This window comes from Tachysurus vachellii, chromosome 3 (genome assembly GCF_030014155.1).
Source record: "Tachysurus vachellii isolate PV-2020 chromosome 3, HZAU_Pvac_v1, whole genome shotgun sequence".
In the NCBI taxonomy this organism is placed as follows: Eukaryota; Metazoa; Chordata; class Actinopteri; order Siluriformes; family Bagridae; genus Tachysurus; species Tachysurus vachellii.
Window position 1 is genome coordinate 35475826 of NC_083462.1, and position 23920 is coordinate 35499745.

Genomic DNA, 23920 nt, shown 5'->3' on the forward strand with positions numbered 1-23920 from the left:
ATGAAATAGATCAAGTTTGATCACTATGTTCTTGTCGAATTGGGACCTTGACGCACATGTGTTTTGAAGAACACCAGATGTTGCCTCCAGAATAACGGTATCCACTGTCTGCCAAGCATCCCAGTTCAGGTGTTCTGATTTTTCAGGGCCTGGCACTCTGTATGCTGCACAGCAATCCCTGAAAACACAACATAAAAGTGTAGCTGTGAACATTAATACTGCTGTATCAATCAAAGAAACAAAACACAAATCAGTCAAGATGTAATTAGTCATCTTTGCACGCCATTGTATCTAGTCTTTATATCTATGAATTGTGTGACATGTAATGTCTCACCTGTCTACCCACTGGTACCGTGCCTTCTCCACTCCTCCCATCCTGTACCGATGAGCCAGCCCCTGGTACATGGGTTCTAATGACTTTTCCGTCTGAGACTGCACCATCACCCATGATACGACCATCCAGTGTTCGTTCATGATGGCATATGATGACATAGTGCCAGACGTGAACGTGACTTTCCTGGCCACCTTCCGGGTGTGGTCTGAGCGGAATGCTTGCCCAAAGGTTCCCTGTAAAAGCTTTGTAATGGCTTCCTTCTGGCGCTGGTACTCATGGAGGAGGCAGTCAGTAAGATAGTGAGCAGACACACAGAGGCCATTCCATCCATCAATATCATCATAATCACCGAAGGGAGCAGGCTGAGTTTCCTTTCTTATGAAACCGGTGATGCTCTTCTGCCCGTGCGTGCCTGCCTCAGAGTCCAGGACACTCTGGCAAGTCAGAAGGTAGGCCAAGTTCGCACGCTCGTATTTGAGGTGCATCATTTCCATCACCTGGTTGGCCATGTCCGTGGGCGATTTACCTGTACGCCGTAGCTCATCCAACAGAGACTTACAGATGGCTTTCTTATAAGTAAGAACCGCAGGCAGTAAATTAGTAAACCTTTTGGGGAGCTTTTCCAGCCACTGTGGGTTGTCTGCATACCATCGTTTTTTGCAGACTTTGCAACACAATCGTGATGAGAACAGGTAGTACTGACCTGTGATGCCCACAATCACACGAGCCCTACCAAATCCAGCAGACGTAACCTTTGTCTGCCTACACCCGTCAATGCATGGCAGAGCATAGATATTCCTTAGTCTACCCATCAAGGTGTCATTTTCAGGCTTCCAAATGAAAAATGGATGAAGTTGGAAATATTTGGGGGATGGTAGATCAGAGACGGTGTCGATCAGTTCTGGCTGAGGAGGCAAACGCCACAGAGACACTGTCTTCATGGGGTTGCTCACAGGGGGTGAGCCTGGCCATAGACTCAAGGATTCCAGCTCTGTCTTCATCCAGATCTTCTGCTGATGCGAACACTTCCACTCACGGACATCATAATCGTAGTCAAGAGGTTGTGGAGGAGGGCCTCTAGAAACGGCTGTAAAAAAGATAAAAGGATGATTTTCCAATTATAGCTACAGACCTTGACTATGGCAGTCACTCTTTCCCCATAACAAAGACACAAAGTAATCTTTCTTACTTGTAGATGTCTGTTGCAGAGGAGGAGGGCTGCACACTGAAGAGCCAAGGGCAGAGGTTAATGAGTCTGGAAAGACAAATAGTAATTAAAAATACATTCAAAAGTGGGACAATAAAGAAAGAAAACAACTACATTAATGACTCAGATAAGTGCATAAATCCAGTCTTACCATGTGATGCCTCAGCTGTATGTAGAACACTATATGAAGTGTTATCTGAAGCTGAGAGATTTTCTAAAAAATAAAAAGATGGATAAACAATCCATTCTAAAATTAGACAAAATTCAGTACAACATAATGTTTTCAATATGTCGAGTCATCTGAAATACAACCTTACCATCTTTGCCACATTCCTCAATTATAGGTGTCCTGCAGACTGGAGAGCTGTCTGTGGTGCTGATGTCTGCTAAAACAGAGCATTATTCCTCTATGAGCAATTATTTGTATAAGAAGTGAGAGATTATAAATATGATTTTAAATGCTAAACAGTAAAGGTAGGTGAACATGACAATTTGCTAACAAATCTGACACTAAACACACCTGCAGTTGAAACCGGTCTCATAGATTGTGTGGAAGCTGATTGTTCCGGGACAAGAAACATCAGCTGTTTGGGAAGGGCCACGGGCGTTTTCTGAGCTGTCAAGGCTGGTGCCAAAAGAAGGAAAAGATACAAAATCAAAGTACAACATAAGATTAGAAAAGTCCAAATATATAAGCAGAATTATAATGTAATTACGCATTTATGATTTACCATTGACTGGTGGCAGTTGCTTGGTGTCAGGAGGCGTTATGGAGAGGGCAGCAGAAGGCACTGCAAAATGCAAAATCTTGTCAGACATTTGTGTGTAATAATATAAAAGGTTCAAAATACCCCACACTTATTTCACCCGCTTATCTTTATGGTACTAATAAACAGTAAACATTATGCCTACCAAAGGAATGTTAATCATTTCAAACTGTGAAAAGGTAACTTACATGCACATGCATCATCGTGAGTTAGTAGACAAAAATATTTAAAACTCAACAGTAAAAAAAAGAATACTTACCCTGACTGTGGTTGATATCAATTCATGGTGGTCGGGGAATCAATTCATAGCCCCTTGAACAGTTAGTATATTGCCAACGGCACAGACATTTGTTAGTGGAACAAGGCCAGAACATGGCCAAAACAGTGACAAAATAAGAAAGGCTTTTTATTCAGACTTGGAGAGCATTTCATATCACAATTCAACAGAACTGTGCTCCAGTGCTGAGCCTGATGTGTAAAAACCTTTTCCTGGTCCTGCAGACCGTCCCAGGTCAGCTGAGGATGATGATGTTGATGACAGTGGTCGTGGAGCTAGTGATAAGCACACAACACATTAACATATACAGCATATTTTTAAGACGTTTGACAAAATGAAAATCCATTTGGAACACAATCAATTCATTACATGCAGTCAGTACAGAAAGAAATACTTACACCGCAACTGTAGCTTGGAGGGGGAGATGTTCAGCATCGCACTCTCTAACTCGTCGTCATCATCCATTTCTGTTGGTGAAAGACAACATTTTCAGTGTACTCGGATTTCTTAAATTATACCTCTGTATTAATTAAAGTATAGTGTGCATGTAAAACAAGCTATGATGTTATTCATACTAGTGGACACGATGGAAAACAATTCCTTCACAGAAGCAAAAAATAAACAACTGACCCGTTGGCTTAGAAGCTGCACTTGAGGCAACCACGGGCGGACGGGCAGACTGCATCTGATTACGCAGGTATTGCTGCAGCTTGTACATCCGTGTCCCCGGGACACAAGTTGCCCCCAATATAAAGGATGCGTAACCATCAGCCCTGTTGTTCCAAATCTCCTGCCACGTACTCTTCGCATGAGCACCAAAACCAACCAGCTGGTCACCCTCCGACGAGGCTGCTGGTGCACCTGGATTTTTGGACACATAACTGAACAGGGACTGAATTTCGTTAAAACTGCAGGCATAATTATAAAAGGATAACAGACTGCTCTTGCTGGGTCCTTCTGATGTAAATACCCCCATGGCCTCTTCCTGCTGAAGGTTCTTTATTAGGTAGATGGTGTAACCCATGTCATTTTCAAGAAGCCACCGGAAAGATTTCCCCTTGTACTTTCCAAACTGCAGGATGTATTCGCCAAGAACTTCTCTTTTGTCAGAGGCGTCGCCTCCTCTCTGACGGACCACAGCAAGAGCATCTTGCCTGACGAGCTCCTCCTTCTTTGGTGCCGACTTGTCCTGAAGAGCTGGGTTATCTTTGATCACCCCGGCCTCCTCAGTCGGGTCCTGAAGGAGATATCCGAGTGGTCCCTTACGGAACACGACCTTAATGCACCCTGGGAAAAACATAGATTTTTTGTGCATGGTGACCTGTAATACAGAAAGAGTAGTAAATGTTAGATGTTAGCATGTCTGTTTAAAACAAAACCTTACAATCATCTCAATAAAACATTATACACTGTTTGTTTAAAATACCTACCCACCCTGGCCCAAACTTAACAATCATATGATTTAATTATCAGGCAACATTTAACAACTGTTCCCAGACAAGTCTTTCACACCTAGTGGTTTAACACCTAGGAGTGACTTTGACTGATGTATGGAAAAAGGCAATGGGACATAGGAGCCATCACAGACAAAGCGTTTCACACACTCGTTAACATATAGAGTATAACTAACACTAAAAGCATTCAATGTGCTTGAAAGTTTTTAAAACAACTGTTCTGTAAGTCATTAAATACATAAAATCAGAAATAAAGTCATGCTCATTAATAATTTTACTAATATATCACACAATCATCAATTAAACACTCCAACAGGACACAAATAAAGTCATGTAAAATTAGTGTAACACATGTAAACATATAGACACGTTCATATAGACATAAAGTAAACATATAGACATAATGGACACGTTCATTCATCGTTTAGTATGTAATTATCCTCAACAGGAAAAAAAATAAACTCATTTTAAAGTGTAATACATGTAAACATATAGACACTACAAAAAATCCCAGAAAAAAGAATAGACACGTTCATTCATCGTTTAGTATGTAATTACCCTGGAAAACTCTGATTTCAGAATTAATATGGATTTATAATTAATATTAACTTAAAATGACTACTGAATAAACCACAGACGATGTGTCCAAGAACAATCGCAAGAAAAAAACTGTTCGCAGAGAAGCTAATAGGAGCTTAGCATTAACTGTAAAACACAAACGAGTCATTTTAAGGTAACTTACCTGTGATCGATGAGCCGATACTGTTGAATGAAACGAAAGGGAGTCGAGCAGCGCGCTTTATCTCACGGCGCATGCGCGGAAACAGCGCCACAAGATGGTCAGCGGCCGAAAATATACCGCAGCCGTAATGTTTTAGGACTACCATTGAAAATGAATGGGAAACCTTTTAGGGAATTTTTTTATTTCACGGCGCACGCGCAGATGGGTTAAACAGCGCCACAAAAGCGTCAGCGGCCAAAAATATACGGCAGCCGTAGTGGTTTAGCACTACCATAGAAAATGAATGGGAAACAGTTTAAGGAGTTTTAGCCAAACAATTCACGGCCTCCGCGCGGAAGACCGGGGTTCGATTCCCCGACAGGGAGGCTGTTTTCTGCCCAGTTCCAACTCTAAGAAGGCCACGACGTCTCGGACAAAAGGGGCACTGCTCTCAACTTGCCTGCCAGTGTTTCGGGTCCTCGATGGGGAGGTTGCTTTATAGTTCCAACTGTAAGAAAGCCAAGACTTCTCTGATAAAAAGCAGCAAATTAATCCTAATTAGTATAACGGAACAGGTTTGACAGAAGCAGCACTGCCATGCACCAAGACTCAATCAGAGAGCAAGAAGCCACAGAGTTTGATTTGATCCCTTAAACTGGCACCCTATTTTAGGCATTTAACTTGCACTCGATGGGGAGGTTGCTTTGTAGTTCCAACTGTAACAAAGCCAAGACTTCTCTGACAAAAGCAGCAAATTGATCCTAGTTAATAGAAGGGAACAGGTTTGACAAAAGCAGCACTGCCAAGCCCCAAGACTCAATCAGAGAGAAAGATGCTACACAGTTTTGAAAAGCAGCACTGCCAAGCCCCAAGACTCAGAGAGCAAGAAGCCACAGAGTTTGATTCGATCCCTTAAACTGGCACCCTATTTTCGGCATTTATCTTGCACTTGATGGGGAGGTTGCTTTGTAGTTCCAACTGTAACAAAGCCAAGACTTCTCTGACAAAAGCAGCAAATTGATCCTACTGTAGTTGATATAATGAAACAGGTTTGACAAAAGCAGCACTGCCAAGCCCCAAGACTCAGAGAGCAAGAAGCCACAGAGTTTGATTTGATCCCTTAAACTGGCACCCTATTTTAGGCATTTAACTTGCACTCGATGGGGAGGTTGCTTTGTAGTTCCAACTGTAACAAAGCCAAGACTTCTCTGACAAAAGCAGCAAATTGATCCTAGTTAATAGAAGGGAACAGGTTTGACAAAAGCAGCACTGCCAAGCCCCAAGACTCAGAGAGCAAGAAGCCACAGAGTTTGATTCGATCCCTTAAACTGGCACCCTATTTTCGGCATTTATCTTGCACTTGATGGGGAGGTTGCTTTGTAGTTCCAACTGTAACAAAGCCAAGACTTCTCTGACAAAAGCAGCAAATTGATCCTACTGTAGTTGGTATAATGGAACAGGTTTGACAAAAGCAGCACTGCCAAGCCCCAAGACTCAGAGAGCAAGAAGCCACAGAGTTTGATTCGATCCCTTAAACTGGCACCCTATTTTCGGCATTTATCTTGCACTTGATGGGGAGGTTGCTTTGTAGTTCCAACTGTAACAAAGCCAAGACTTCTCTGACAAAAGCAGCAAATTGATCCTACTGTAGTTGATATAATGGAACAGGTTTGACAGAAGCAGCACTGCCAAGCCCCAAGACTCAATCAGAGAGAAAGATGCTACACAGTTTGATTTGATCTCTGAACCTGGCACCCTATTTTCGGCATTTAACTTGCACTGGGGCAGGCGCAGTCTAGTCCCAGTTGCCGGCAGCCTTCCACTGTAAGGCAGGTGGTCCTCGTTAGTATAGTGGACAGTATCTCCGCCTGTCACGCGGAAGACCGGGGTTCGATTCCCCGACGGGGAGGCTGTTTTCTGCCCAGTTCCAACTCTAAGAAGGCCACGACGTCTCGGACAAAAGGGGCACTGCTCTCAACTTGCCTGCCAGTGTTTCGGGTCCTCGATGGGGAGGTTGCTTTATAGTTCCAACTGTAAGAAAGCCAAGACTTCTCTGATAAAAAGCAGCAAATTAATCCTAATTAGTATAACGGAACAGGTTTGACAGAAGCAGCACTGCCATGCACCAAGACTCAATCAGAGAGCAAGAAGCCACAGAGTTTGATTTGATCCCTTAAACTGGCACCCTATTTTAGGCATTTAACTTGCACTCGATGGGGAGGTTGCTTTGTAGTTCCAACTGTAACAAAGCCAAGACTTCTCTGACAAAAGCAGCAAATTGATCCTAGTTAATAGAAGGGAACAGGTTTGACAAAAGCAGCACTGCCAAGCCCCAAGACTCAGAGAGCAAGAAGCCACAGAGTTTGATTCGATCCCTTAAACTGGCACCCTATTTTCGGCATTTATCTTGCACTTGATGGGGAGGTTGCTTTGTAGTTCCAACTGTAACAAAGCCAAGACTTCTCTGACAAAAGCAGCAAATTGATCCTACTGTAGTTGATATAATGGAACAAGAAACAATAACATCCCCTGGTGAAAGCAAACATTTGTTATCATCAGGTCTGAAAGTCCATGCACTAACCAGTTGAGCCCTTAGCTGGAACCCTGTGAGGTTGAAGCTAGCCTAAATGGCTGGATTTTGAGATTTGGTATCGTTCGCTTAACGATGAATGGAATAATATCTACTCTAGATTTGAAACATGGCAGTCAAAAACTCACAATGGGTCTGAAAGTCTTCTCCAATCCAACATGTAGACAATTAAACTGAGCAATCAAAGAGCCACAGCTTCACAAGACTTAACTCGGAAGTGGGAGAAACAAGCCATGAACCCTGTGCAAAAAACAGTCTAGGTAGTTTCATTAGACAGATGGTTTAAATATAATCCATTCAATGTTTTACACAGAAAAGTTACAATAACACCACCTGGACAAAGCAAACAGTTGTCACCAGCCTATAAGCAGCTGCTCTTTATCTCGAAAGGACAGGAGCTATGAAGATCGCCTCTTCATATTTTTCCATTTGGGGTTTATCATAGAACCACTCTGGCAAAAAGACCACTTCTGCCGAAACAACAAGCAAGCAATCTAAATCAATCAACAAATGCCTCCGAAGAAAACCTTCCAAATAGTTACAAGCAGGTAAGTCAACACATGTACCTTAGAGAACCAGCCTTGTGCCTTGGAGAACCACTAATTTTAGAACCACCCTGGCAAAAAGACCACTTCTGCCAAAACAATAAGCAAACAATCTAAATCAATCAACAGATGCCTCCCAAGAAAACCTTCCAAAGAGTTACAAGCAGGTAAGTGAACACATGTACCTTGGAGAACCAGCCTTGTGCCTTGGAGAACCACTCATTTTAGAACCACCCTGGCAAAAAGACCACTTCTGCCAAAACAATAAGCAAACAATCTAAATCAATCAACAGATGCCTCAGAAGAAAACCTTCCAAAGAGTTACAAGCAGGTAAGTCAACACATGTACCTTAGAGAACCAGCCTTGTGCCTTGGAGAACCACTAATTTTAGAACCACCCTGGCAAAAAGACCACTTCTGCCAAAACAATAAGCAAACAATCTAAATCAATCAACAGATGCCTCCCAAGAAAACCTTCCAAAGAGTTACAAGCAGGTAAGTGAACACATGTACCTTGGAGAACCAGCCTTGTGCCTTGGAGAACCACTCATTTTAGAACCACCCTGACAAAAAGACCACTTCTTCCAAAACAATAAGCAAACAATCTAAATCAATCAACAGATGCCTCAGAAGAAAACCTTCCAAAGAGTTACAAGCAGGTAAGTCAACACGTAGGTCGATCGGTTATATCCAAACGGCTAAAGGCACCCACCTCACAGTCATGCCGGCCGCAGAATCCCACGGAAACGGTGTGTGGCCTTTCGTTTTATCGAATGGGGAATTAGCTCAAATGGTAGAGAGCTCGCTTAGCATGCGAGAGGTAGCGGGATCGATGCCCGCATTCTCCAAAGTGACGCTCCTCTCTCTCCGTGTGCCTTGGAGAACCCGCCTACTGTTTTTACCACTTGATATTAATAATATTTATACCGCAATACATGACATATGAGCAGCATCAGGTTGAGAAGTGCCACAGTCATGTCACTGCAGAACTCTTGGAAAATGGCCCGTACGGGGCTCGAACCCGCGACCTTGGCGTTATTAGCACCACGCTCTAACCAGCTGAGCTAACCGGCCAAGTCACGCTTAGCTAGAATGCTGCGAGGTAGAAGGTAGCCTAAATGGCTCGATTTAAGCTTTGGTATTTCATACTTATCGATGAATGGAGTAATACCTACTCTGGATTTTAAACATGGCAGTCAAAAACTCACAATGCACGCTGAATTACTTCAGACATTGACCCCAAGAGAGCAAAAGAAGGTTTGAAGGACAATGATTCAAATTGTTACAAAGAGTGGTCACATTTCCACCATCGGGTCTAAAAGTCTTCTCCAATCCGACTTGTAGACAATTAGACTGAGCAATCAAAGAGCTTCACAATACATATTTCGGAAGTGGGAGAAACAAGCTACAATGCCCATGTAGAAAGAGAAACAATAACATCCCCTGGTGAAAGCAAACATTTGTTATCATCAGGTCTGAAAGTCCATGCACTAACCAGTTGAGCCCTTAGCTGGAACCCTGTGAGTTTGAAGCTAGCCTAAATGGCTGGATTTAAGATTTGGTATCGTTCGCTTAACGATGAATGGAATAATATCTACTCTGGATTTGAAACATGGCAGTCAAAAACTCACAATGGGTCTGAAAGTCTTCTCCAATCCAACATGTAGACAATTAAACTGAGCAATCAAAGAGCCATAGCTTCACAAGACTTAACTCGGAAGTGGGAGAAACAAGCCATGAACCCTGTGCAAAAAACAGTCTAGGTAGTTTTATTACACAGATGGTTTAAATATAATCCATTCAATGTTTTAAACAGAAAAGTTACAATAACACCACCTGGACAAAGCAAACAGTTGTCACCAGCCTATAAGCAGCTGCTCTTTATCTCGAAAGGACAGGAGCCATGAAGATCGCCTCTTCATATTTTTCCATTTGGGGTTTATCATAGAACCACCCTGGCAAAAAGACCACTTCTGCCGAAACAACAAGCAAGCAATCTAAATCAATCAACAAATGCCTCCGAAGAAAACCTTCCAAAGAGTTACAAGCAGGTAAGTCAACACATGTACCTTAGAGAACCAGCCTTGTGCCTTGGAGAACCACTAATTTTAGAACCACCCTGGCAAAAAGACCACTTCTGCCAAAACAATAAGCAAACAATCTAAATCAATCAACAGATGCCTCCCAAGAAAACCTTCCAAAGAGTTACAAGCAGGTAAGTGAACACATGTACCTTGGAGAACCAGCCTTGTGCCTTGGAGAACCACTCATTTTAGAACCACCCTGACAAAAAGACCACTTCTGCCAAAACAATAAGCAAACAATCTAAATCAATCAACAGATGCCTCAGAAGAAAACCTTCCAAAGAGTTACAAGCAGGTAAGTCAACACGTAGGTCGATCGGTTATATCCAAACGGCTAAAGGCACCCACCTCACAGTCATGCCGGCCGCAGAATCCCACGGAAACGGTGTGTGGCCTTACGTTTTATCGAATGGGGAATTAGCTCAAATGGTAGAGCATGCGAGAGGTAGCGAGATCGATGCCCGCATTCTCCAAAGTGACGCTCCTCTCTCTCCGTGTGCCTTGGAGAACCCGCCTACTGTTTTTACCACTTGATATTAATAATATTTATACCGCAATACATGACATATGAGCAGCATCAGGTTGAGAAGTGCCACAGTCATGTCACTGGAGAACTCTTGGAAAATGGCCCGTACGGGGCTCGAACCCGCGACCTTGGCGTTATTAGCACCACGCTCTAACCAGCTGAGCTAACCGGCCAAGTCACGCTTAGCTAGAACGCTGCGAGGTAGAAGGTAGCCTAAATGTCTCGATTTAAGCTTTGGTATTTCATACTTATCGATGAATGGAATAATACCTACTCTGGATTTTAAACATGGCAGTCAACAACTCACAATGCACGCTGAATTACTTCAGACATTGACCCCAAGAGAGCAAAAGAAGGTTTGAAGGACAATGATTCAAATTGTTACAAAGAGTGGTCACATTTCCACCATCGGGTCTAAAAGTCTTCTCCAATCCGACTTGTAGACAATTAGACTGAGCAATCAAAGAGCTTCACAATACATATTTCGGAAGTGGGAGAAACAAGCTACAATGCCCATGTAGAAAGAGAAACAATAACATCCCCTGGTGAAAGCAAACATTTGTTATCATCAGGTCTGAAAGTCCATGCACTAACCAGTTGAGCCCTTAGCTGGAACCCTGTGAGTTTGAAGCTAGCCTAAATGGCTGGATTTAAGATTTGGTATCGTTCGCTTAACGATGAATGGAATAATATCTACTCTGGATTTGAAACATGGCAGTCAAAAACTCACAATGGGTCTGAAAGTCTTCTCCAATCCAACATGTAGACAATTAAACTGAGCAATCAAAGAGCCATAGCTTCACAAGACTTAACTCGGAAGTGGGAGAAACAAGCCATGAACCCTGTGCAAAAAACAGTCTAGGTAGTTTTATTAGACAGATGGTTTAAATATAATCCATTCAATGTTTTACACAGAAAAGTTACAATAACACCACCTGGACAAAGCAAACAGTTGTCACCAGCCTATAAGCAGCTGCTCTTTATCTCGAAAGGACAGGAGCCATGAAGATCGCCTCTTCATATTTTTCCATTTGGGGTTTATCATAGAACCACCCTGGCAAAAAGACCACTTCTGCCGAAACAACAAGCAAGCAATCTAAATCAATCAACAAATGCCTCCGAAGAAAACCTTCCAAAGAGTTACAAGCAGGTAAGTCAACACATGTACCTTAGAGAACCAGCCTTGTGCCTTGGAGAACCACTAATTTTAGAACCACCCTGGCAAAAAGACCACTTCTGCCAAAACAATAAGCAAACAATCTAAATCAATCAACAGATGCCTCCCAAGAAAACCTTCCAAAGAGTTACAAGCAGGTAAGTGAACACATGTACCTTGGAGAACCAGCCTTGTGCCTTGGAGAACCACTCATTTTAGAACCACCCTGGCAAAAAGACCACTTCTGCCAAAACAATAAGCAAACAATCTAAATCAATCAACAGATGCCTCAGAAGAAAACCTTCCAAAGAGTTACAAGCAGGTAAGTGAACACATGTACCTTGGAGAACCAGCCTTGTGCCTTGGAGAACCACTCATTTTAGAACCACCCTGACAAAAAGACCACTTCTGCCAAAACAATAAGCAAACAATCTAAATCAATCAACAGATGCCTCAGAAGAAAACCTTCCAAAGAGTTACAAGCAGGTAAGTCAACACGTAGGTCGATCGGTTATATCCAAACGGCTGAAGGCACCCACCTCACAGTCATGCCGGCCGCAGAATCCCACGGAAACGGTGTGTGGCCTTACGTTTTATCGAATGGGGAATTAGCTCAAATGGTAGAGCATGCGAGAGGTAGCGGGATCGATGCCCGCATTCTCCAAAGTGACGCTCCGCTCTCTCCGTGTGCCTTGGAGAACCTGCCTACTGTTTTTACCACTTGATATTAATAATATTTATACCGCAATACATGACATATGAGCAGCATCAGGTTGAGAAGTGCCACAGTCATGTCACTGCAGAACTCTTGGAAAATGGCCCGTACGGGGCTCGAACCCGCGACCTTGGCGTTATTAGCACCACGCTCTAACCAGCTGAGCTAACCGGCCAAGTCACGCTTAGCTAGAACGCTGCGAGGTAGAAGGTAGCCTAAATGGCTCGATTTAAGCTTTGGTATTTCATACTTATCGATGAATGGAATAATACCTACTCTGGATTTTAAACATGGCAGTCAACAACTCACAATGCACGCTGAATTACTTCAGACATTGACCCCAAGAGAGCAAAAGAAGGTTTGAAGGACAATGATTCAAATTGTTACAAAGAGTGGTCACATTTCCACCATCGGGTCTAAAAGTCTTCTCCAATCCGACTTGTAGACAATTAGACTGAGCAATCAAAGAGCTTCACAATACATATTTCGGAAGTGGGAGAAACAAGCTACAATGCCCATGTAGAAAGAGAAACAATAACATCCCCTGGTGAAAGCAAACATTTGTTATCATCAGGTCTGAAAGTCCATGCACTAACCAGTTGAGCCCTTAGCTGGAACCCTGTGAGTTTGAAGCTAGCCTAAATGGCTGGATTTAAGATTTGGTATCGTTCACTTAACGATGAATGGAATAATATCTACTCTGGATTTGAAACATGGCAGTCAAAAACTCACAATGGGTCTGAAAGTCTTCTCCAATCCAACATGTAGACAATTAAACTGAGCAATCAAAGAGCCATAGCTTCACAAGACTTAACTCGGAAGTGGGAGAAACAAGCCATGAACCCTGTGCAAAAAACAGTCTAGGTAGTTTTATTAGACAGATGGTTTAAATATAATCCATTCAATGTTTTACACAGAAAAGTTACAATAACACCACCTGGACAAAGCAAACAGTTGTCACCAGCCTATAAGCAGCTGCTCTTTATCTCGAAAGGACAGGAGCCATGAAGATCGCCTCTTCATATTTTTCCATTTGGGGTTTATCATAGAACCACCCTGGCAAAAAGACCACTTCTGCCGAAACAACAAGCAAGCAATCTAAATCAATCAACAAATGCCTCCGAAGAAAACCTTCCAAAGAGTTACAAGCAGGTAAGTCAACACATGTACCTTAGAGAACCAGCCTTGTGCCTTGGAGAACCACTAATTTTAGAACCACCCTGGCAAAAAGACCACTTCTGCCAAAACAATAAGCAAACAATCTAAATCAATCAACAGATGCCTCCCAAGAAAACCTTCCAAAGAGTTACAAGCAGGTAAGTGAACACATGTACCTTGGAGAACCAGCCTTGTGCCTTGGAGAACCACTCATTTTAGAACCACCCTGACAAAAAGACCACTTCTGCCAAAACAATAAGCAAACAATCTAAATCAATCAACAGATGCCTCAGAAGAAAACCTTCCAAAGAGTTACAAGCAGGTAAGTCAACACGTAGGTCGATTGGTTATATCCAAACGGCTAAAGGCACCCACCTCACAGTCATGCCGGCCGCAGAATCCCACGGAAACGGTGTGTGGCCTTACGTTTTATCGAATGGGGAATTAGCTCAAATGGTAGAGCATGCGAGAGGTAGAAGAGAGAAGCTAGCCTAAATGGCTGGATTTAAGATTTGGTATCGTTCGCTTAACGATGAATGGAATAATATCTACTCTGGATTTGAAACATGGCAGTCAAAAACTCACAATGGGTCTGAAAGTCTTCTCCAATCCAACATGTAGACAATTAAACTGAGCAATCAAAGAGCCATAGCTTCACAAGACTTAACTCGGAAGTGGGAGAAACAAGCCATGAACCCTGTGCAAAAAACAGTCTAGGTAGTTTTATTAGACAGATGGTTTAAATATAATCCATTCAATGTTTTACACAGAAAAGTTACAATAACACCACCTGGACAAAGCAAACAGTTGTCACCAGCCTATAAGCAGCTGCTCTTTATCTCGAAAGGACAGGAGCCATGAAGATCGCCTCTTGATATTTTTCCATTTGGGGTTTATCATAGAACCACCCTGGCAAAATGACCACTTCTGCCGAAACAACAAGCAAGCAATCTAAAGAAAACCTTCCAAAGAGTTACAAGCAGGTAAGTCAACACGTAGGTCGATCGGTTATAAACAAACGGCTAAAGGCACCCACCTCACAGTCATGCCGGCCGCAGAATCCCACGGAAACGGCAAAAAGACCACTTCTGCCAAAACAATAAGCAAACAATCTAAATCAATCAACAGATGCCTCCCAAGAAAACCTTCCAAAGAGTTACAAGCAGGTAAGTGAACACATGTACCTTGGAGAACCAGCCTTGTGCCTTGGAGAACCACTCATTTTAGAACCACCCTGACAAAAAGACCACTTCTGCCAAAACAATAAGCAAACAATCTAAATCAATCAACAGATGCCTCAGAAGAAAACCTTCCAAAGAGTTACAAGCAGGTAAGTCAACACGTAGGTCGATCGGTTATATCCAAACGGCTGAAGGCACCCACCTCACAGTCATGCCGGCCGCAGAATCCCACGGAAACGGTGTGTGGCCTTACGTTTTATCGAATGGGGAATTAGCTCAAATGGTAGAGCATGCGAGAGGTAGCGGGATCGATGCCCGCATTCTCCAAAGTGACGCTCCGCTCTCTCCGTGTGCCTTGGAGAACCTGCCTACTGTTTTTACCACTTGATATTAATAATATTTATACCGCAATACATGACATATGAGCAGCATCAGGTTGAGAAGTGCCACAGTCATGTCACTGCAGAACTCTTGGAAAATGGCCCGTACGGGGCTCGAACCCGCGACCTTGGCGTTATTAGCACCACGCTCTAACCAGCTGAGCTAACCGGCCAAGTCACGCTTAGCTAGAACGCTGCGAGGTAGAAGGTAGCCTAAATGGCTCGATTTAAGCTTTGGTATTTCATACTTATCGATGAATGGAATAATACCTACTCTGGATTTTAAACATGGCAGTCAACAACTCACAATGCACGCTGAATTACTTCAGACATTGACCCCAAGAGAGCAAAAGAAGGTTTGAAGGACAATGATTCAAATTGTTACAAAGAGTGGTCACATTTCCACCATCGGGTCTAAAAGTCTTCTCCAATCCGACTTGTAGACAATTAGACTGAGCAATCAAAGAGCTTCACAATACATATTTCGGAAGTGGGAGAAACAAGCTACAATGCCCATGTAGAAAGAGAAACAATAACATCCCCTGGTGAAAGCAAACATTTGTTATCATCAGGTCTGAAAGTCCATGCACTAACCAGTTGAGCCCTTAGCTGGAACCCTGTGAGTTTGAAGCTAGCCTAAATGGCTGGATTTAAGATTTGGTATCGTTCACTTAACGATGAATGGAATAATATCTACTCTGGATTTGAAACATGGCAGTCAAAAACTCACAATGGGTCTGAAAGTCTTCTCCAATCCAACATGTAGACAATTAAACTGAGCAATCAAAGAGCCATAGCTTCACAAGACTTAACTCGGAAGTGGGAGAAACAAGCCATGAACCCTGTGCAAAAAACAGTCTAGGTAGTTTTATTAGACAGATGGTTTAAATATAATCCATTCAATGTTTTACACAGAAAAGTTACAATAACACCACCTGGACAAAGCAAACAGTTGTCACCAGCCTATAAGCAGCTGCTCTTTATCTCGAAAGGACAGGAGCCATGAAGATCGCCTCTTCATATTTTTCCATTTGGGGTTTATCATAGAACCACCCTGGCAAAAAGACCACTTCTGCCGAAACAACAAGCAAGCAATCTAAATCAATCAACAAATGCCTCCGAAGAAAACCTTCCAAAGAGTTACAAGCAGGTAAGTGAACACATGTACCTTGGAGAACCAGCCTTGTGCCTTGGAGAACCACTCATTTTAGAACCACCCTGACAAAAAGACCACTTCTGCCAAAACAATAAGCAAACAATGTAAATCAATCAACAGATGCCTCCCAAGAAAACCTTCCAAAGAGTTACAAGCAGGTAAGTCAACACGTAGGTCGATCGGTTATATCCAAACGGCTAAAGGCACCCACCTCACAGTCATGCCGGCCGCAGAATCCCACGGAAACGGTGTGTGGCCTTACGTTTTATCGAATGGGGAATTAGCTCAAATGGTAGAGCATGCGAGAGGTAGAAGAGAGAAGCTAGCCTAAATGGCTGGATTTAAGATTTGGTATTGTTCGCTTAACGATGAATGGAATAATATCTACTCTGGATTTGAAACATGGCAGTCAAAAACTCACAATGGGTCTGAAAGTCTTCTCCAATCCAACATGTAGACAATTAAACTGAGCAATCAAAGAGCCATAGCTTCACAAGACTTAACTCGGAAGTGGGAGAAACAAGCCATGAACCCTGTGCAAAAAACAGTCTAGGTAGTTTTATTAGACAGATGGTTTAAATATAATCCATTCAATGTTTTACACAGAAAAGTTACAATAACACCACCTGGACAAAGCAAACAGTTGTCACCAGCCTATAAGCAGCTGCTCTTTATCTCGAAAGGACAGGAGCCATGAAGATCGCCTCTTCATATTTTTCCATTTGGGGTTTATCATAGAACCACCCTGGCAAAAAGACCACTTCTGCCGAAACAACAAGCAAGCAATCTAAATCAATCAACAAATGCCTCCGAAGAAAACCTTCCAAAGAGTTACAAGCAGGTAAGTGAACACATGTACCTTGGAGAACCAGCCTTGTGCCTTGGAGAACCACTCATTTTAGAACCACCCTGACAAAAAGACCACTTCTGCCAAAACAATAAGCAAACAATGTAAATCAATCAACAGATGCCTCCCAAGAAAACCTTCCAAAGAGTTACAAGCAGGTAAGTCAACACGTAGGTCGATCGGTTATATCCAAACGGCTAAAGGCACCCACCTCACAGTCATGCCGGCCGCAGAATCCCACGGAAACGGTGTGTGGCCTTACGTTTTATCGAATGGGGAATTAGCTCAAATGGTAGAGCATGCGAGAGGTAGAAGAGAGAAGCTAGCCTAAATGGCTGGATTTAAGATTTGGTATTGTTCGCTTAACGATGAATGGAATAATATCTACTCTGGATTTGAAACATGGCAGTCAAAAACTCACAATGGGTCTGAAAGTCTTCTCCAATCCAACATGTAGACAATTAAACTGAGCAATCAAAGAGCCATAGCTTCACAAGACTTAACTCGGAAGTGGGAGAAACAAGCCATGAACCCTGTGCAAAAAACAGTCTAGGTAGTTTTATTAGACAGATGGTTTAAATATAATCCATTCAATGTTTTACACAGAAAAGTTACAATAACACCACCTGGACAAAGCAAAGAGTTGTCACCAGCCTATAAGCAGCTGCTCTTTATCTCGAAAGGACAGGAGCCAGGAAGATCGCCTCTTCATATTTTTCCATTTGGGGTTTATCATAGAACCACCCTGGCAAAAAGACCACTTCTGCCGAAACAACAAGCAAGCAATCTAAAGAAAACCTTCCAAAGAGTTACAAGCAGGTAAGTCAACACGTAGGTCGTTCGGTTATATCCAAACGGCTAAAGGCACCCACCTCACAGTCATGCCGGCCGCAGAATCCCACGGAAACGGCAAAAAGACCACTTCTGCCAAAACAATAAGCAAACAATCTAAATCAATCAACAGATGCCCGCATTCTCCAAAGTGATGCTCCTCTCTCTCCGTGTGCCTTGGAGAACCCGCCTACTGTTTTTACCACTTGATATTAATAATATTTATACTGCAATACATGACATATGAACAGCATCAGGTTGAGAAGTGCCACAGTCATGTCACTGCAGAACTCTTGGAAAATGGCCCGTACGGGGCTCGAACGGGGCTCGAACCCGCAACCTTGGCGTTATTAGCACCACACTCTAACCAGCTGAGCTAACCGGCCAAGTCACGCTTAGCTAGAACGCTGCGAGGTAGAAGGTAGCCTAAATGGCTCGATTTAAGCTTTGGTATTTCATACTTATCGATGAATGGAATAATACCTACTCTGGATTTTAAACATGGCAGTCAAAAACTCACAATGCACGCTGAATTACTTCAGACATTGGCCGACCACTTCTGCCGAAACAACAAGCAAGCAATCTAAATCAATCAACAAATGCCTCCGAAGAAAACCTTCCAAAGAGTTACAAGCAGGTAAGTCAACACATGTACCTTAGAGAACCAGCCTTGTGCCTTGGAGAACCACTAATTTTAGAACCACCCTGGCAAAAAGACCACTTCTGCCAAAACAATAAGCAAACAATCTAAATCAATCAACAGATGCCTCCCAAGAAAACCTTCCAAAGAGTTGATGGGGAGGTTGCTTTGTAGTTCCAACTGTAACAAAGCCAAGACTTCTCTGACAAAAGCAGCAAATTGATCCTACTGTAGTTGATATAATGGAACAGGTTTGACAGAAGCAGCACTGCCAAGCCCCAAGACTCAATCAGAGAGAAAGATGCTACACAGTTTGATTTGATCTCTGAACCTGGCACCCTATTTTCGGCATTTAACTTGCACTGGGGCAGGCGCAATCTAGTCCCAGTTGCTGGCAGCCTTCCACTGTAAGGCAGGTGGTCCTCGTTAGTATAGTGGACAGTATCTCCGCCTGTCACGCGGAGGCAAGAAGTGTATACTTGGAACAGAGTGCCAGCCAATTAAATTGAAGCATTTTTGCTGCTCTCCCAGATGCTAAATGTACGTCACGGTCAATTTTTATGAATTAAAATGTTTGTCTAGACATCGGTTTGAATCCCACTCAGTGCAACTTTAAAAAAATATTCTGCACACTAATTTGTGAACTATAAACACAAATACATATATTCAACACATTTCTGAATAATATATAACGAATTCTGTAAAGTGAGACACACTACATCAAAGAAATAAGTGTAAAACATTATGTTTATTTGGCATTCTAAATACTTTAAAGGAGTAAAACACAATAGAAATAACACACGTAAGAAAAACACACGTAACATATTTACATATTAATGCAACATTAAAGACTAATTAAATTAATACACATTTAAATAAAGAGAAAATATATTTACAAAGGTTTACTTTTTAAAGTAAAAGTTTAGTTTTTAAGAAAATTTACAACACTTATTTTTATTTTCTCCTTTCTGCCACCCATCTCTGTCTTTCCATCTCATTCCATCCATTCCAACGGCACAGACATTTGTTAGTGGAACAAGGCCAGAACATGGCCAAAACAGTGACAAAATAAGAAAGGCTTTTTATTCAGACTTGGAGAGCATTTCATATCACAATTCAACAGAACTGTGCTCCAGTGCTGAGCCTGATTGCTGAGGAAACCTTTTCCTGGTCCCGCAGACCGTCTCAGTTCAGCAGCTGAGGATGATGATGTTGATGACAGTGGTCGTGAAGCTAGTGATAAGCACACAACACATTAACATATACAGCATATTTTTAAGACGTTTGACAAAATGAAAATCCATTTGGAACACAATCAATTCATTACATGCAATCAGTACAGAAAGAAATACTTACACCGCAACTGTAGTTTGGAGGGGGAGATGTTCAGCATCGCACTCTCTAACTCGTCGTCATCATCCATTTCTGTTGGTGAAAGACAACATTTTCAGTGTACTCGGATTTCTTAAATTATACCTCTGTATTAATTAAAGTATAGTGTGCATGTAAAACAAGCTATGATGTTATTCATACTACTGGACACAACGGCAAACAATTCCTTCACAGAAGCAAAAAATAAACAACTGACCCGTTGGCTTAGAAGCTGCACTTGAGGCAACCACGGGCGGACGGGCAGACTGCATCTGATTACGCAGGTATTGCTGCAGCTTGTACATCCGTGTCCCCGGGACACAAGTTTCCCCCAATATAAAGGATGCGTAACCATCAGCCCTGTTGTTCCAAATCTCCTGCCACGTACTCTTCGCATGAGCACCAAAACCAACCAGCTGGTCACCCTCCGACGAGGCTGCTGGTGCACCTGGATTTTTGGACACATAACTGAACAGGGACTGAATTTCGTTAAAACTGCAGGCATAATTATAAAAGGATAACAGACTGCTCTTGCTGGGTCCTTCTGATGTAAATACTCCCATGGCCTCTTCCTGCTGAAGGTTCTTTATTAGGTAGATGGTGTAACCCATGTCATTTTCAAGAAGCCACCGGAAAGATTTCCCCTTGTACTTTCCAAACTGCAGGATGTATTCGCCAAGAACTTCTCTTTTGTCAGAGGCGTCGCCTCCTCTCTGACGGACCACAGCAAGAGCATCTTGCCTGACGAGCTCCTCCTTCTTTGGTGCCGACTTGTCCTGAAGAGCTGGGTTATCTTTGATCACCCTGGCCTCCTCAGTCGGGTCCTGAAGGAGATATCCGAGTGGTCCCTTACGGAACACGACCTTAATGCACCCTGGGCAAAACACAGATTTTTTGAGCATGGTGACCTGTAATACAGAAAGAGTAGTAAATGTTAGATGTTAGCATGTCTGTTTAAAACAAAACCTTACAATAATCTCTATAAAACATTATACACTGTTTGTTTATAATCCCTACCCACCCTGGCCCAAAACTTAACAACCATATGATTTAATTATCAGGCAACACTTAACAACTGTTCCCAGACAGGTCTTTCACACCTAGTGGTTTAACACCTAGGAGTGACTTTGACTGATGTATGGAAAAAGGCAATGGGACATAGGAGCCATCACAGACAAAGAGTTTCACACACTCATTAACATATAGAGTATAACTAACACTAAAAGCATTCAATGTGCTTGAAAGTTTTTAAAACAACTGTTCTGTAAGTCATTAAATACATAAAATCAGAAATAAAGTCATGCTCATTAATAATTTAACTAATAAATCACACAATCATTAAACAAACACTCCAACAGGACACAAATAAAGTCATATAAAATTAGTGTAACACATGTAAACATATAGACACGTTCATATAGACATAAAGTAAACATATAGACATAATGGACACGTTCATTCATCGTTTAGTATGTAATTATCCTCAACAGGACAAAAATAAACTCATTTAAAATTAGTGTAATACATGTAAAACATATAGACACTACAAAAAACCCCAGAAAAAAAGAATAGACACGATAATTCATCGTTTAGTATGTAATTACCCTGGAATATGGATTTATAATTAATATTAACTTAAAATGACTACTGAATAAACCACAGACGATGTGTCCAAGAACAATCACAAGAAAAAAAAACTGTTCGCAGAGAAGCTAATAGGAGCTTAGCATTAACTGTAAAACACAAACGAGTCATTTTAAGGTAACTTACCTGTGATCGACGAGCCGATACTGTTGAATGAAACGAACGGGAGTCGAGCAGCGCGCTTTATCTCACGGCGCATGCGCGGAAACAGCGCCACAAGAGGGTCAGCGGCCGAAAATATACCGCAGCCGTAGTGGTTTAGGACTACCATTGAAAATGAATGGGAAACGGTTTAGGGAATTTTTTTATTTCACGGCGCATGCGCAGATGGGTTAAACAGCGCCACAAAAGCGTCAGCGGCCGAAAATATATCGCAGCCGTAGTGGTTTAGCACTACCATAGAAAATGAATGGGAAACGGTTTAGGGAGTTTTAGCTAAACAATTCACGGCCTCCGCGCGGAAGACCGGGGTTCGATTCCCCGACGGGGAGGCTGTTTTCTGCCCAGTTCCAACTCTAAGAAGGCCATGACGTCTCGGACAAAAGGGGCACTGCTCTCAACTTGCCTGCCAGTGTTTCGGGTCCTCGATGGGGAGGTTGCTTTATAGTTCCAACTGTAAGAAAGCCAAGACTTCTCTGATAAAAAGCAGCAAATTAATCCTAATTAGTATAACGGAACAGGTTTGACAGAAGCAGCACTGCCATGCACCAAGACTCAATCAGAGAGCAAGAAGCCACAGAGTTTGATTTGATCCCTTAAACTGGCACCCTATTTTAGGCATTTAACTTGCACTCGATGGGGAGGTTGCTTTGTAGTTCCAACTGTAACAAAGCCAAGACTTCTCTGACAAAAGCAGCAAATTGATCCTAGTTAATAGAAGGGAACAGGTTTGACAAAAGCAGCACTGCCAAGCCCCAAGACTCAGAGAGCAAGAAGCCACAGAGTTTGATTCGATCCCTTAAACTGGCACCCTATTTTCGGCATTTATCTTGCACTAGATGGGGAGGTTGCTTTGTAGTTCCAACTGTAACAAAGCCAAGACTTCTCTGACAAAAGCAGCAAATTGATCCTATTTAATAGAAGGGAACAGGTTTGACAAAAGCAGCACTGCCAAGCCCCAAGACTCAGAGAGCAAGAAGAAACAGAGTTTGATTCGATCCCTTAAACTGGCACCCTATTTTCGGCATTTATCTTGCACTTGATGGGGAGGTTGCTTTGTAGTTCCAACTGTAACAAAGCCAAGACTTCTCTGACAAAAGCAGCAAATTGATCCTAGTTAATATAAGGGAACAGGTTTGACAGAAGCAGCACTGCCAAGCCCCAAGACTCAATCAGAGAGAAAGATGCTACACAGTTTGATTTGATCTCTGAACCTGGCACCCTATTTTCGGCATTTAACTTGCACTGGGGCAGGCGCAGTCTAGTCCCAGTTGCCGGCAGCCTTCCACTGTCAGGACAGGTGGTCCTCGTTAGTATAGTGGACAGTATCTCCGCCTGTCACGCGGAAGACCGGGGTTCGATTCCCCGACGGGGAGGCAGTTTTCTGCCCAGTTCCAACTCTAAGAAGGCCACGACGTCTCGGACAAAAGGGGCACTGCTCTCAACTTGCCTGCCAGTGTTTCGGGTCCTCGATGGGGAGGTTGCTTTATAGTTCCAACTGTACGAAAGCCAATACTTCTCTGATAAAAAGCAGCAAATTAATCCTAATTAGTATAACGGAACAGGTTTAACAGAAGCAGCACTGCCATGCACCAAGACTCAATCAGAGAGCAAGAAGCCACAGAGTTTGATTTGATCCCTTAAACTGGCACCCTATTTTAGGCATTTAACTTGCACTCGATGGGGAGGTTGCTTTGTATTTCCAACTGTAACAAAGCCAAGACTTCTCTGACAAAAGCAGCAAATTGATCCTAGTTAATAGAAGGGAACAGGTTTGACAAAAGCAGCACTGCCAAGCCCCAAGACTCAGAGAGCAAGAAGCCACAGAGTTTGATTCGATCCCTTAAACTGGCACCCTATTTTCGGCATTTATCTTGCACTTGATGGGGAGGTTGCTTTGTAGTTCCAACTGTAACAAAGCCAAGACTTCTCTGACAAAAGCAGCAAATTGATCCTAGTTAATATAAGGGAACAGGTTTGACAGAAGCAGCACTGCCAAGCCCCAAGACTCAATCAGAGAGAAAGATGCTACACAGTTTGATTTGATCTCTGAACCTGGCACCCTATTTTCGGCATTTAACTTGCACTGGGGCAGGCGCAGTCTAGTACCAGTTGCCGGCAGCCTTCCACTGTCAGGACAGGTGGTCCTCGTTAATATAGTGGACAGTATCTCCGCC

General features: G+C 42.7%; 3 protein-coding genes and 7 non-coding genes across 12 annotated transcripts in view; 2 read left to right on the forward strand and 8 right to left on the reverse strand.

The window, feature by feature from the left end:
• Positions 1–23920, reverse strand: part of LOC132843539 (NACHT, LRR and PYD domains-containing protein 3-like) — a 924649-nt gene that overhangs the window by 774641 nt on the left and 126088 nt on the right. The gene's annotated exons all lie outside the window — the stretch shown is intronic.
• On the reverse strand, positions 2599–20985 carry LOC132842395 (uncharacterized). 2 transcript variants are annotated; one of them, XM_060865081.1, is made up of 4 exons: positions 20158–20981; positions 19926–19994; positions 19731–19802; positions 2599–2791 (listed from the first exon to the last, which is right to left on the reverse strand). In XM_060865081.1, the coding sequence occupies exons 1-4, from the start codon at positions 20840–20842 to the stop codon at positions 2742–2744; spliced, it is 876 nt and encodes a 291-aa protein (XP_060721064.1). In that variant the 5' UTR covers positions 20843–20981; the 3' UTR covers positions 2599–2741. The 2 variants fall into 2 exon arrangements, with proteins under 2 accessions (XP_060721064.1, XP_060721065.1); XM_060865082.1 differs by lacking the exons at positions 2599–2791; positions 19926–19994 and having other exon boundaries at positions 19728–19802; positions 20106–20985.
• On the reverse strand, positions 2821–3900 carry LOC132842103 (uncharacterized). The gene is made up of 3 exons (XM_060864775.1): positions 3216–3900; positions 2986–3052; positions 2821–2860 (listed from the first exon to the last, which is right to left on the reverse strand). Exons 1-3 carry the CDS (start codon positions 3898–3900, stop codon positions 2821–2823), a joined length of 792 nt encoding a protein of 263 aa, XP_060720758.1.
• Positions 6598–6669, forward strand: trnad-guc (transfer RNA aspartic acid (anticodon GUC)). Its single transcript has one exon. It is a non-coding gene; the product is annotated as a tRNA-Asp (tRNA).
• On the reverse strand, positions 8896–8969 carry trnai-aau (transfer RNA isoleucine (anticodon AAU)). Its single transcript has one exon. It is a non-coding gene; the product is annotated as a tRNA-Ile (tRNA).
• On the reverse strand, positions 10605–10678 carry trnai-aau (transfer RNA isoleucine (anticodon AAU)). Its single transcript has one exon. It is a non-coding gene; the product is annotated as a tRNA-Ile (tRNA).
• trnai-aau (transfer RNA isoleucine (anticodon AAU)) lies at positions 12478–12551 on the reverse strand. Its single transcript has one exon. It is a non-coding gene; the product is annotated as a tRNA-Ile (tRNA).
• Positions 15195–15268, reverse strand: trnai-aau (transfer RNA isoleucine (anticodon AAU)). The gene has a single exon. It is a non-coding gene; the product is annotated as a tRNA-Ile (tRNA).
• On the reverse strand, positions 18242–18315 carry trnai-aau (transfer RNA isoleucine (anticodon AAU)). The gene has a single exon. It is a non-coding gene; the product is annotated as a tRNA-Ile (tRNA).
• Positions 23048–23119, forward strand: trnad-guc (transfer RNA aspartic acid (anticodon GUC)). The gene has a single exon. It is a non-coding gene; the product is annotated as a tRNA-Asp (tRNA).